Genomic DNA, 14,802 nt, shown 5'->3' with positions numbered 1-14,802 from the left:
CGTTTCTTTTTGAATAACATATACCCAAAGAAATAAATTTGTTGAGTAATTCCTCATGGATAAAATCCATAATTCCTTAATAATTGTACATTTAAAAGATTAGAACCCTGTCTGTTGGGAGATTGTTGTAGAAAATGGTGGTGACCGATCAGTAAAACTATGATTTTAAAATCTAACCGCCTGTGTTTCATCGATTGCAAGAGATGGATAATTGATAAATTATTTTCTATTAATTCCAACGAGTTGACAACGGTGTTCTTAGGTGTTTTGTATTTCACTTGCTCCTACTTGCCATAAATATAACATTCCACGATTCTTTAAATATAAATGTTATGAAATTTTCTCCGGAAATTCAAGATAGTTTAGTATCGCGTTAAATATTCTGCGTGGTTAGGGTTTCATTAAAAAATTGATAATTCAATATAAACATTTATACAAGCGGCTCCAAAAGTTTGTCCAGCCAACCTCTTTTGGGATTACCATTTAAATAACAACGACAAAACTTCTTTTAACGACATCACGTCACGATAGGATGATTATAAAGCCTGAAAGTAGGCTTCCGAAACGTTCAAATCGATTCGTCGAAACGGAACATTAAAATTTTCGTGAAACTACAAAATTATTTTTCCTAATGGCGGCCGTTTCTCTTTTCTGTTGCAGGTTCTCAAGTATTGCGACCACTTGCACGGGAAATGGTACTTCTCGGAGATCCGGGCGATCTTCTCCCGTCGCTATCTGCTCCAGAACGTGGCCATCGAGATCTTCCTGGCCAGCAGAAGTAAGTCGTGCGACTCGTCCCGATTCGTTTCCAAAGGATCGCGGAGCAGAAAGTCGGGCGGCCTCGGGCCGAGCCGACGCGCATTCCGTTTCTTGCCCGATCGGCCGTGCCTTTCTGCATTATTTCACACGACGCGATCTAATCTCGCAAAATGGAAACGGAATCCGGAGCTCGCCGAGAGCTGCGCGCCCCCGAGACCTTTTTACGCAATAAATATCTGCTCCGCGTTACGCCGTCCCCTTTTTTCGCTGTCTATCGGTTCATCCTCGCTACACCTGCTGTCCCTCATTCTTTCCCTATCATTGCTTCTACAGGGTGTACCGAAAATCGCGGCACGATACAAGAATAAGTCGGGATGGAGCAACAATATTTTCTCACTCGAGCCTCTGTTTTCCTTTATTTATTTTCCTTCATTCTGTATTTAATTTAACACTTTCAACCCCCAACTAGAAACCCCAAAAATTATACCGCGTAATTACACTGAGATACTGAGTAGTCCACCAGCTTTCTTGCATGTTACAGATCCTAATCAAGTTTAGTGCAACGAATATATTCCTATAGCACAAATAATTCCGTCCCCCAAATATGGGCCGAACGTGTTAAATCAGTACTTTTGTCAGAAACATTCTGCCCGTCATACTAAACCACGATGCACAAACTATTCTCCTGTCGAAACAACGAACAATTTTCATTCACCTTCAGAGATTTAGTTCCCCTCCTTAGACTGCGGATTTTTATGCATTTACGAAGAAATAAACCGGGTGACATATAAAACAAACGAAAAATATTAAAAAATCTCAGAATATTCAACGTGAAAAGTCTATTAAGAAATGAAACGTATTTTCATTTAACTACCGCTTCCCACGCTCGACGCAGATTATTTTTATTCCGCCTAAATATCCGCAGTCTAGTAATAGTCCGAAAAAGGTTCTAGAATCTCCGGTCAACTTTGACCCCTTGCCATGTAATATCAAGTCAGACTCGCGGGGGACATTTCGGACGAAATGTACCAAACAGAAATGTTCTTCGCAAATACTACTCTTCCGTTATCGATACATTCCGTGACAAGAATAACTGTGGTTCGGAAGAATCGAAACAAAATATTGTGGTTACGCATAACATCGTAACAAAATATTGTGGTTACGCATAACATACTTCGTAACAAAATATTGTGGTTACGCATAACATACTTCGTAACCAAATATTGTGGTTACGCATAACATACTTCGTAACAAAATATTGTGGTTACGCATAACATCGTAACAAAATATTGTGGTTACGCATAACATCGTAACAAAATATTGTGGTTACGCATAACATACTTCGTAACAAAATATTGTGGTTACGCATAAAATCGTAACAAAATATTGTGGTTACGCATAACATCGTAACAAAATATTGTGGTTACGCATAACATCGTAACAAAATATTGTGGTTACGCATAACATCGTAACAAAATATTGTGGTTACGCATAACATCGTAACAAAATATTGTGGTTACGCATAACATCGTAACAAAATATTGTGGTTACGCATAACATCGTAACAAAATATTGTGATTACGCATAACATCGTAACAAAATATTGTGGTTACGCATAATATACTTCGTAACAAAATATTGTGGTTACGCATAACATCCTAACAAAATATTGTGGTTACGCATAACATCGTAACAAAATATTGTGGTTACGCATAACATACTTCGTAACAAAATATTGTGGTTACGCATAACATACTTCGTAACAAAATATTGTGGTTACGCATAACATCGTAACAAAATATTGTGGTTACGCATAACATACTTCGTAACAAAATATTGTGGTTACGCGTGGAGACCTGCAGTCTAACAATCGACACTGAAGCATAAACGGCTCTATTTTCTCCTACGAAATGAGAATTTCAATAAAAAAAAAAAAATGTTGAAGAACAGAGAGACATTGACCAGGCCGCGAGGAAAATGATAGTGCAAGGGGTTCGAAGCAAAGTCCACGTGGCGCGTTGGGGACGCGAACGGCCGCAGGGTTTTCCCGTTTAATTACCGGGCACGTAAAACTGCTTTCGCGGGGAATGATATCCTCTAGATTAGCATCGACGGCACCGATACAAGATCCCCCCCGGGTACTTCTTGCTCGCTCGTTAAACTCTTCCGTCGCGGTGTATCGCTGCGCGACAGGCATAAAGGCGCTCTTGTCGTTCGTTACGGGACGACATTATGAAAGGAGGAAACGTACGGTTCGTTATCTCGATTTCATTGTGAGGTGTTAAAACATTCCTCCGCGGGCCGGCCGAGCATCGGAGGACTCGGCGGCGATCCGCTTGAAATATAGTTGTTCCTGCGAAGAGGATCGTCGGCGTTCCGCGCGTACATACTTGGACAAACGTGGGAGAATCAGTTATACCTGGGCCCCGGTGGGCTCCGCAATCCCGCTGATTATTTCTCCACGGGCGCAGATAAATTTCCGGCTTGGTCGTCCCTCGATTCTAATCTGATCCCGACATTCGATGCGTCGTGAAACGTTCGCCGAGACGGGCCGGGCCGGGTCGGGTCGGCCCGAGCGGAATGTCATCCCTGCGAGAGAACGGAGCGAGAGGGGTGGCTGGTCGTTCATTAAAAAATTACTGGAAACGCACGCGCGCGTTCGTTAACGGGACCGGTAAAAATCCCACCGGCCGGTCCGCGATAAATCCTCCGAACAATAAAAAACTACGGGGAAAAAATTACGGGCGAGCCACTTTATACCTCCAACCGCGCCGTAACTTTCACGGATCTTTATGGGACGACGGAAAAAATCATTTTTGAATATTCCATCCGCGCGGTTTCAACGGAACCGTGCGCGAAGTGAGAGTGTGTGTGGTCGTTTTTGGGGAAATGGCACCGACTTCTGCGTTTCTTTTCCTTTTTCGTGAATCAGAGCTGCAGACAAGTATTTTTTAGAGTCGTATACATTTTTTAACACATTATTAGATTCGCTTAATTAGTTGTTATTTAGACTGCGGATCTCTATGCAAAATAAGAAATATTTGCATCGATCGCGAGACAAAAGTTTCTTTCTTCCTTTAATTTTTTCTTTCCGGCCTTAAATCTTTTTAATATGTCCACTGCTTCAACCCTTTGCACTCGAAGCCATTTTAACTCCAAAATGAAACATTTCTTCCGACCTAGGATATTTCCGTTCTATATATACTTATTCATGCTACACATACGAAAATGGTTCGATTTACTCGTACAATACTAAAATGATTAGAAATTTATTAAATACGAGGGAATTAAATAATGTCAAAAATATTTCGAATAACGATACAGCAATTTTTAGTGACGCCTTACAGTCGCCATTCGAGTGTTAAGGGTTAAATTGTGCTTACCCATTTTTCCGATGAACGGATGAAATCCGCAGTCTGGTTATTATAAAAGACAGCGTCAAACACACAATCACGAAGCAGTTACGCTCGCGCTGCCTGTTTTATTGTTCGAGTCGGAGACCTTGGATCGCTATATGCACCTCGAGTTTCAGTCGTCCGGGGAAAAAATCGTGCTGTTTCTCCTGCGACAATGATCGTTGCTGCGCTTTTATTTAAACGCAACGCGACATCCTGGGCTTAATCGTCGGCCGTTTAAGTTATTTAGTTTACGCACGCACGGTTCGCGTTACACGCCGCAGGAATGCGGTGTCCTCTGCGTCATTCGGGGAAACTCGCTGCAATTCAGATCAAACGGTGGCCCGTTGCACCGCGAGTTTGATTCCGTATCTTTACGAGCCTCGCGTTCACGCCGCAGCGATTATACTTTGTAATAAGAAATTAAGCAACTATCATTTTTACGCGCGAACGCTGCGATTCTTCGCGCAGATACACGGTATTTTTCGCAAGGAACTTTGCAGATTGTGTTTTATGTTAATCGGCAGGCCTTCGCGCGTTTACGATGTGCTTGTAAAATACAAGGATCCCAGTGTATTACATTAATATTTATCGCAGTGTTTTAATTTCGTTACGAGGAATCTCGCGAGGAGATTTCGAAAGAGTACATTGTTTATCGGGGACACTGGTGTGCAGTGATAGTCGGTTGAGAATTGTTTGTGCGAATTGTTTGTGCTAATGGCTGTATCTGTTGCGAAACGGATATAGCAACTACAGTACCAACTCGTGCAGAAAATATATCAGTGTTTTACATTAATGTTTATCGCAGTGTTTTAATATTGTTACGAGGAATCTCGCGAGCAGATTTCGAAAGAGTACATTGTTTATCGGGGAGACTGGTGTGCAGTGATAGTCGGTTTAGAATTGTTTGTGCGAATTGTTTGTGCTAATGGCTGTATCTGTTGCGAAACGGATATAGCAACTATAGTAGCAACTCGTGCAGAAAATTAGGGATGGGATCAAGTACCTCGCAAACAGGTTTGAACCTTGATTGATGGAATTCGAACTCTCTATAAGTACTTCGAGAAAAAAAAAAAATAGTACTCCCAAGTATACTCGAACCTTTGCCAGGCAGTTTCGAACCCTTTACAAGTATCGTGGTAAACGTAAACAATACTTGCAAGTATACTCGAATCTTGGTCGAACAGTTTCGAAACTTTCGAAATGATTATGAATATCGTTACGAATTTCCGTATTCTTGCACGCTCGGTATAATACGATACCTATCTGATCGTCTGCTGTATTAGAAGTGGAAAATGATCTAAAATCACAATATTTAGAGCGCAAAGAAGGCCCGTTATTATTTTGGCGTGAAAATTCATTGAAGTACCCCATTTTATCAAAAATTGCACGTGACTGTCTTTGTATAATGGCCACTTCTGTGCCTTCGGAAAGTTTTTTCAAAAGCAGGAAATATCATCGATGAAAAAAGAAATAGGATAAAACCAAGTATTGTAAATGAAATATTATTCTTGAATAGTTACGAATTTAATAAAGAAAGTACTTAAAGCTTACTATGCAGTTCTGATTTCCAAGATTCGAGTACTGCTTGCGAAAGATTCGATTCCTTCCAGCATCGAAGTACTTATAAGTATCTTTTCGAAAGTTGTAAGTACTCATTCCGAGGTTCGATAACTGTTTGTATACAGGGAATACTTTTCAAGTATAATCATTGAAACATTTATTGCTTTGAAGTAGTAATCGTAACCCATGAAATGAGACTCGGTTATCGAACTTGACTCGGATTCGTGAGCACATATTGAACTTGATCCCATCCCTACAGAAAATATCTCAAAGGAAGCCGTTTCGAGAGCGTCGTCAGAAATTTTTACCGCATGTTCTCGCGGAGCGAACGGCAAAGAGGTTAGGGGTTTTCTTTGATTTCGGGCAGCTCTCTGCGAGCCCGGCCTCTTACTTTCCTCCTTTCTTGATTAAGACCGACTCGTATATTCCGGCGCTGTATTCGGCGTTACATAAATTACTCGCATGTATTTATGGTAACTGTCGCTCCGCACGCTACCCTTTGAACTCTCGGGGGAGCTTCAACCGATCCGGCCGATGCTATTACAGCCGTGAAATTAAGTCCATCGTGTACCCTCTTTTCATATTTCCTCGTTTCATTTTACTCTCCAGGTGCGTGTCTCGCGCCGCAGTCTTTTGCAATTCATCATTTTCTTCGATTAAATAAAGACCGCTATTTCGAGCAGCAGAACTCGCGACGTTTCGACGCTTTTAATTAGCATTTAATCGACGGAATTTTAATTCGGAAAATTACTGTCGAAACGATTGCCAAAACTTTTCGGCACGTTGGAAACAAACCAATTTCGTTATCCTTTGTCTCGGTAACCATTCCACCGATCAAATTCAAATTACTTGTACTGTTGCTGCTAAAGGTAACACGCAGTTTAACCAAAGACATTTTGGAAAAATTCATTCATTCACTCATGGACGCTGGTGTACAATTTGTCGAAGTCATTTCGGGTTTCCAGTGCACCAATTACTTTTATCAATTTATCTTCGTGTTACTTTTATGAATTTTTCGTACTCAAGGTCACGCGAAGGTCATAATATTATCGTAGGTCGTAGGATTCGTCTTGGCCTCGGCTAACACATAGCGACAATAACAATATATTATTCCGTGTAAAAAGACTTCGATGCCCTTGAAATCTCAAAAAACTTAACGCTGAACAAATTCTTTTCCCTGTCATAATATTTGCCTCTCTGAACCAACGTTTTCCTCTGACAAGTTTTGAGACACTCCGTGTATCCTTTGGAGAAACCATAGGCATAAATATAAACTATCTTTTTCTTTTCTATGAAATTCCGAACGATGAAGAATTCGTAGTCCTTACAATCGCAAAATAAACAGTAGCGCAAGGGGTAAAACTTGAAAGTACTGTGCAAAATCGTTTGCCAATCCGATTTCGCTCGGGCGAGACAATTTGCCCGGGGGGTTGTTAGGCGTGCTGCGAAAAATTCGAGACGGCCAGCGACCCGTACGGTATACGGATTACGTGTTAAAAGAAAAAAAAAAAAAAAAAGAAAGCAGATGCGTCGTCGGGGGCGATGCGAGTAAGAAGTTCGTCCTTGCCTGCCATCCCTCCGAATGATTGACACACGATCCGTCGACGAGATCGAGCCCGCTTATAATCCGCGGTTTAACGCCTTTTTGTCCGCAGCCTCGATCCTGTTCGCGTTCCCGGACCAGGCGACGGTGAAAAAGGTGATCAAGGCGCTGCCGCGAGTCGGCGTGGGCATCAAATACGGGATTCCGCAGACTAGGTAAGAACCACGAGATGGGACACCCCGCACCACCCGAAAACCCTTTTCGCCAACATCTGGATCTAGGGATCTCGGCCCTCGGACTCGCCCTGGAACACGCTCCCCGCATTCCGCTCTTTCTTTGTCCACGGCCGCGGGATTCCGATCGCGGTCAGGATCGGATCTAGGACTTTCTTGTCCGTCGCGAGCATGCGACCAGATCGGACGATAAAAGGGCGCGGATAGTCATTGAAAACCGCCCCCGGCCAGATGGCATAACGCGCGTGGAATGCGTCGCGACGACGGATCCGTCGACGGCACTGACTAATCGAGCTTTTTCCTTGCGCGCTGCTCGGCCCCGTGACCAACGTCCTTCCGCGTTCTTTTTATCGGTCGATTATCATTGCAACGGGCATTGAAATTATTCGATTAACACGTTAACCGCCACGTCAGTCTAGGTCAGCCTAGTTCGACTAGAAAATCATTTTTATCGTGTCAGATAAACCGAATTTTATTTAGGATCTTTAGAATTCGGTAGACCGCATCCCCTATAATTTTAAATTTCTAGTTTCGGTTTCGTTAATTAAATTACACCGATTTTGTGAGAATCTCTGTGATTTTTGACGCTGAACCTGTTAATTCCATCCGTTTTTGATTATTTCGAAAGATTTTCAGATTTCGCGCTAGGCGTTCCGGGAAAAATGGCGAAGAGTTGGCGGTGTTCCGAAGCAAACCGCGGCGGGACTAATTCGCGGAAGGGATTAGGATCGCGAGACGGAGGAGGCATCGACGTCCGTTGAGACGATCGTGTAGATCCGCGTGTTGGCATCGCGAGCGTGTTCCACCGGAGAGAAATCCTTTCCTCGATACCGATACTCCCTCGACCGGACGGAGGACAGGCGGCGAGAACACAGGCTCGCGTATCCACGCTTCGATCCATCCATTAAAGCACTCCTATATACGAGAGAGCCGGCGAGAAGGATACGCCGGCCATAAATATACGGAGGCCGACTCCGACGTCTGATCCGAGGGAGATTCCTGGCCAGCAAAAATAATCCTACGGTGTATAAAACGTGCATCCGCGTCGTGACGCCCCGTACCACGCTCCCGGCCACGGGGAAAAATAAATGTTGCTCCGTGCCGACCGTATCGGAAAACCCGTGCGACCGATATGGTGGCCAACCTGGAATCGAAAAATAAATTAAAAAAACCTGGAATCGAAATTCGCCCCGGGGCACAAGTCGGGCCTTTCCTATCAAACCGGTGGAATTAATACTAACCGACACTTCTTGTATATACCTACAATAATTATAAAAATTACCGGTCCTTAAGGGGGCCGGCAGACTTTTGGCCTTGACTGTCACGCTTTTGTGACGCTGTGCCTTTTTTTCTAGACTTTTTACGTCTTAAATAAGTAAGTAATCAATTAAAAATGCTATATCTCTCGAAGTTAAGAGAATCTCTCTGCAACACACGTATATGAACTTGCAACGGTCAAAATCTTGACAAATTGACGCTTCAATATTGCAACGAGCAGTTCAAAAGTGGTCAATTGTGTTTCCTAAAAGTCCAATCTACGTCTGTATGGAGCCCAAATTGCGAATTTCTACCTCGTCGTGGAGTAATTTGTAATATTCGGCAGAAAACTCGCTTCCTGAAGCAAGTATGACGTCACAAGATGGCCGCCGCAGAGAGATTCTCTTAATTTCGAGAGATTTAGTGTTCGTATCGAAGAAAAGACTCTGGACAGACGTAGCAAAGACATGTACGAACACTGTGGTATGCATTTTTAATTGATTACTTACTTATTTAAGCCGTAAAATGTGTAGAAAAGAAGGCACAGCGTAACATAGCGTGACAGTCAAGGCCAAATGTCTGCCGGGCTCCTTGAGAAAAGTTATTGTTAACCCTCTATGGGCCGAATTTTGTTCCGTTGGTATCCATCCGCAGACATCTTGCATTTACTTTGATATTTCAAGTCGATGGCTCTGCGAACCGTCTTCAATATCGTTATTGATGGTCTCAGAGACATTATATAATTAAGAGGTATACGTCATCCTGTGAATTATTTGGTGAAATGTCGATATAATGTGACCTGAAAGTTACACGGGCCCATGGAGGGTTAATATGATTAACACTTTGACTGCCAAACTAGAAACCTCGAAAATTCCATGAAATCAAAGCAAGTTATTTGATGAAATAAAAATTGAAAGAAGTTAAATCTATGGTATTGAATAGTCCTAATCGGTAGAATGAATATATTAACGTGAAGATTCATTTTAAAACCTGGACAAATAATTCCGTCAGCCATATATGAGTGACATGGCAGTCAACGTGTTAAACGTAGACAATAGTCAATTTGTTGCTGAATATCGAGAGTTCACTGTCATAGTCGAGTTCAAATCTCTCGAAACAATTCTCTTCGCGTCTGTGGTATTATTTCCCCTAGTTCTGTTCCTAAACAAATTATTTCTAGCCGATTAATGGATTTTACAGATTTATTTTAAATTGATTTTTCAGTGTTTCTGATTGATACGTCGCCCGCCACAGATTAGTCCTTCGCTTCGTTTCTTTTCCGTATTGTGATAAAAATTTGCACAGTTCCGCAAAGATTTGTGTTCGGCTCGTGCACCGGCGGAATTTATACATCCGGTTGTCGTCGCATGGTTCCCTCCTTTAATATCATCCAGCGTGTACGCCCATTAAAGTCTCTCGTGTAAATTCTAAATCAGTGATCTCGCCGTTCGTAAAACCGTCCGGCCAGTTTTACGGCGTGAAATAAAGCACCGAGCCCCGAGTCTTGACGTAATAGATCTCGCGAATCGAGAACTGTCACCTTAATTGCGTTGGAGAGCCGTGATCGACTATCCCGCGGACGCCGGTTCCATCGCGCAATTAATTCTCGCGATTCAAAGAAACGGATTGCTTCCTAGAATAATTACCAGCGTTAACCGGCGAACGTACTTCCCATCCGATTTTTCATGAAAATCGTCCTCCCGGTTCAATTGTCCGTCCGGTTCGAGTACGAATCTAATAATTGTTGCGTCCGTCCCACAGGAAAGCTTCGATGATGTCGCCGCGACAGCTAATGAGAAGCTCGAACATGACTCAGAAATGGCAGCGGAGGGAGATATCGAACTTCGAATACCTGATGTTCCTCAACACGATCGCTGGTAAGAACTTCTTCATAATTCTCTCGATTCTTTCAATTTTCCGTTAATGGAAATTCTCAATTTTCGAATTATTTTTTCTTTTATTTGATAATTGTCACTTTTTCTGTACGATTTCTTTTGTAGCCACAGTGATTCTAGATTCGTGACAAAAATGAGTAGAAAAGAAAATAACGTAAAATACACACTGGAAGAATATTTTAACGCTTTTATGTGATTCCCAACCTGCGAGACCTGTCGAGAAATGAAATAAATTTTGATTTCACTCCGGTTCGTTGCAGTCGAGGCTGAACATTTGTATTTCGCATAAAGATCCGCTATCCAGTGATCACGATCGCTGGTAATTCTCTCGATTCTTTCAATTGTCCATTAATGGAAATTCTCAATTTTCTAAATATTTTCTTTTATTTGATAATTGTCACTTTTTCTGTACGATTTCTTTTGTAGCCACAGTGGTTCTAGATTCGTGACAAAAATTAGTAGAAAAGAAAAAAACGTAAAATACACACTCGATCAATATTTTAACGCTTTTATGTGATTCCCAACCTGCGAGACCTGTCGAGAAATGAAATAAATTTTGATTTCACTCCGGTTCGTTGCAGTCGAGGCTGAACATTCATATTTCGCATAAAGATCCGCGGTCCAGTGATCACGAGCAACTTCCAATTTTGATCTTTTCATAGTAGCATGACGAACACTGCCTATATCGATTGAAGAGTCGGGTGATTCTTGACAGGTAAAATTAATGAGAAAACACTTCGGAAGTTCAGTGAATTATACAATATGAGAAAGAAATTGTTCGAAAATATTCGAAAAACAGTCCCAGCAGATTCCAGCTTAGAAGTTGACAAGATCCATCGGTAATTAGAATCCTCGATTACCATTCCCATTCGTACGAAACTTCATAGAAAGGAAGGATACGTACCGCTAATGCGAGCAGACTATACAATGATTACAGTCTCCCACGAGGCGCGGCGATCTCCGTTGTTTGTCGAAACGGCTGATCAGCGGTGATCCGGTAAAAAGGAAAGAAAAGAGAGAGAGAGAGAGAGAGAGGGGGGGAAGAGAAAGAGAAAGAGAGCAGAGAGGAGTCTCGAGTTTCGTGATTTAGCCTCGCGACGCGGAGCACAAAGGGTCGGCCGATATTAAACCGAAGGAGAAACAAAGGTTCGCGGGGGAAGCGGAGAACAGTCGGTCCCTCGGGAGAGGATTACCGGGGCCCACGAGCCGGGGATTACTCGTATGGGGTGGCTAACGGAACACGGAGCTGATTGAGAACATCCCTAATACGTCGCGACAGATTCCATCCGCCCGTGTGCAACCGTGGATCCTCTATCCCGCTCTATTTCCCTCTGCCCGTCCCTCTGTCTCGGTCCTCGGCAAAATCGAGCGACGATCGGGGGCCGTTCGCAGACGTCGCATTTTCTTTCCGCAACCGGTAAGCCGATATGATTTTTTCAGTCCCGTGGCATCCCCTTTTATTACTGTTATCCTACCGAGCATTCGGTCCCGGAAGAATGTTGCGGTCACGAGGAAAATATTGTCTAATCCGTTGCTCCCCGACAGCCTTTGCAGTCGCAACCCCTCTGTACAGGGTGTAACAAAATTTAGTGTCATGGTTTTGGCAGATGATTGTACTCCTTCGGATCGGTGGAGATTTGTTAAAAGAAATTGCCGCAAAATTGACTTTGACCTTGCAATTCAAGGTCAAATTTGTTTGTGCTTGTATCGCATTCTACTCGCAACGGGGACCAAACTTGTCAAAGGAACCGTGGGTCGCAACTCAACCGTTCTCTTATAAAACAATGTTAAATATTTCGACTCAAATATTAAATATTTAATATTAAATGTTAAATATTTTTGTCTTCCGTTTCTCGGGTTTCTCGTTCTTTGCCACAGAATAGAACCATCGAGGTTTATCGCTCTTAATAGTCGTGCTTGATCACCGGCTTCGATATGGCCACCATTATTACGCAAACAGATCCTTGGTCTTTCTTCCAAATTTTTGCGAACTTTTTCGTAAACGTTCGGTATAACCTGCACACGGTGAAAAGCGTCTTCGATTCGTGATTTCAATTGCTGCATAGTTTGCGAGCTAAGGTATAATTTCCAAATGCTTCGTCAATAGCATGAAGCATCTGACGCACGTTATAACGATGCACGTTACGATTTCTTCCTCTCCTTTGCATAACTGACGTCTAACACTCGCTACACAAGAGAGCAGGAAAGATTGTGATTATTGGCAGTGGTTATCTGAAAGTTATGATGTTTACTGTCCTCTATTTGTTTACATCCGTTCTGTTTACGAAATAATGGTGGCCATATCGAAGCCGGTGATCAAGCACGACTATTAAGAGCGATAAACATTGATGGTTCCATTCTATGGCGAAGAATGAGAAACCCGAGAACCGGAAGACGACGTTAAAATATTTAACATTGTTTTATAAGAGAACGGTTGAATTGCGACCTACGGTTCCCTTGACAAGTTTGGTCCCCATGGCGAGTAGAATGCGATACAAGCATAAACAAATTTGACCTTCAATTGCAAGGTCAAAGTCAATTTTGCGGCAAGTTCTTTTAACAAATCTCCACCGATCCGAAGGTGTACAACCATCTGCCAAAACCATGACACTAAATGTTGTTACACCCTGTACAGAAAATACAGAAAATACAATAAAAATTGCAAGCTCTCCCGTAACGTGATAGAATTTCATTTCAATTTTTAACGACAATTAACAACACATTAGGTCGTTGCATATGAAATCACCGATTCCAGAATGCAAATTTATAAACTGTTTTAATCAAGCAAGACTATTATAATCTACAGGTTTATTTTACAGGTATACCAGGTGCAAGCCTAATCTTTCAAGTCCTACCTTCAGTTTCTATCCGTAAATTGAACTTTACTTTTAACACTAGACTTACGGGACCCGTCAAAATGACGGGTTCTAATATTTTTAATTTAATGTTATTAAGATTCTAAGGATGCATACGTAAGAAATTATTTAGCAAATTTATTTCTTTGGGTGTATATTATTTTAAAAATATTGCTAAAAACGTGGGTAGAACGTTCTTGTTATTTCTATGAAGTAATGCAAAATAGTCGCTTGTAGTTCTCCGTAAACCTACTGTTAAATGTATTTCAACGTCGGTCAATCTGATTGACGCGTACACTGTTTATATAAGCGAAAGAATAAACGTATTCACAAAAATTTTCCAGTGGTCGGTCAAAATGTGGTAGTAACTAAACGCACCAGTAGTCAGTGAAAGAAAGAGCTCGAAAATATAGATGATAATCTAATAAACGAGGAAGGTGAACAACCAACAAATTCAATATTTACCATAATCGATAGACTCGTCATTTTTGGACAGAATATCACTTTAATCAACAAGTTCTACTTCGAGAAAATTACAGGAATCGGACCCCTTCCATATGCAACGACGTAATACATATTTCGCAGAGTTTGATCGAACTCCACACAGTGATTTCTCTATATATGTCGCCAATACCTGGATGATAAATGTCGCGGAATTGTTCCCACTACCGCGGGGTTACCGACACCGAGTATTGTAAACATAACACGGCTCGAGTATGTCTCTTAGACGATACACGACGCTGGACCCGTGTTGTTGACACATATCGAGAATTCACAATGTATTATACTACAATGGGTTAAAATCGTGACGAGCCCTGTTCACGAATGTTCCATCATAGTCTTTCTTACCTCGTGTTCATTTCCACCTACCCGAAAGGCGCTTTTGAAAGGGAGACGGAACGAGATCCGTTCGCGTCGGACCCGATCGATCGATCAATCGTTTCGAAAACCGTGGATCGTCGACGACACGTTGTCGCGTTCCCCATCTAGGATGCTAATAAGCGGTCGTCGGAGAGAGAGAGAGCGGACTCGTAAACAAGCCGATCTGCGAATTATGTAAGTGGAGGATTTATGGCTGCCCACGCGCGGCCCGGTCGGCCCGCTTAATGACGAGGGTCACCGAGGACGCGTAATTATTTGTACATCGACGAGGACGCAGCGAGATGCCAGAGGGTGGTCGTGTATTTACGAGCGTTATATATTAATTGCGCAAATAAATAGTGGTGTCGAGGGGGCGAGGGGGGGGGGGGGTAGAGAAGGGGAGGAGGGGAAGGTCGAGGGAGCGCAATTGGGCAAGGCCCG

General features: G+C 42.5%; 1 protein-coding gene across 9 annotated transcripts in view; it reads left to right on the top strand.

Annotated features, from left to right (window-relative positions):
• The window catches only part of Rg (A kinase anchor protein rugose), a 624,229-nt gene that overhangs the window by 594,312 nt on the left and 15,115 nt on the right, over positions 1–14,802 (top strand). For all 9 annotated transcript variants that reach the window (XM_076790889.1, XM_076790892.1, XM_076790887.1 and 6 more), the window contains 3 exons: positions 661–778; positions 7,373–7,475; positions 10,512–10,627. In XM_076790889.1, coding sequence (XP_076647004.1) covers positions 661–778; positions 7,373–7,475; positions 10,512–10,627 — 337 coding nt within the window. The remainder of the gene's footprint in view (positions 1–660; positions 779–7,372; positions 7,476–10,511; positions 10,628–14,802) is intronic.

The sequence above is a fragment of the Halictus rubicundus genome, chromosome 7 (genome assembly GCF_050948215.1).
Source record: "Halictus rubicundus isolate RS-2024b chromosome 7, iyHalRubi1_principal, whole genome shotgun sequence".
NCBI classification, from domain to species: domain Eukaryota; kingdom Metazoa; phylum Arthropoda; class Insecta; order Hymenoptera; family Halictidae; genus Halictus; species Halictus rubicundus.
The sequence above is the reverse complement of the archived record's forward strand: the minus strand, read 5'-3'. Positions and strand labels throughout refer to the sequence as shown.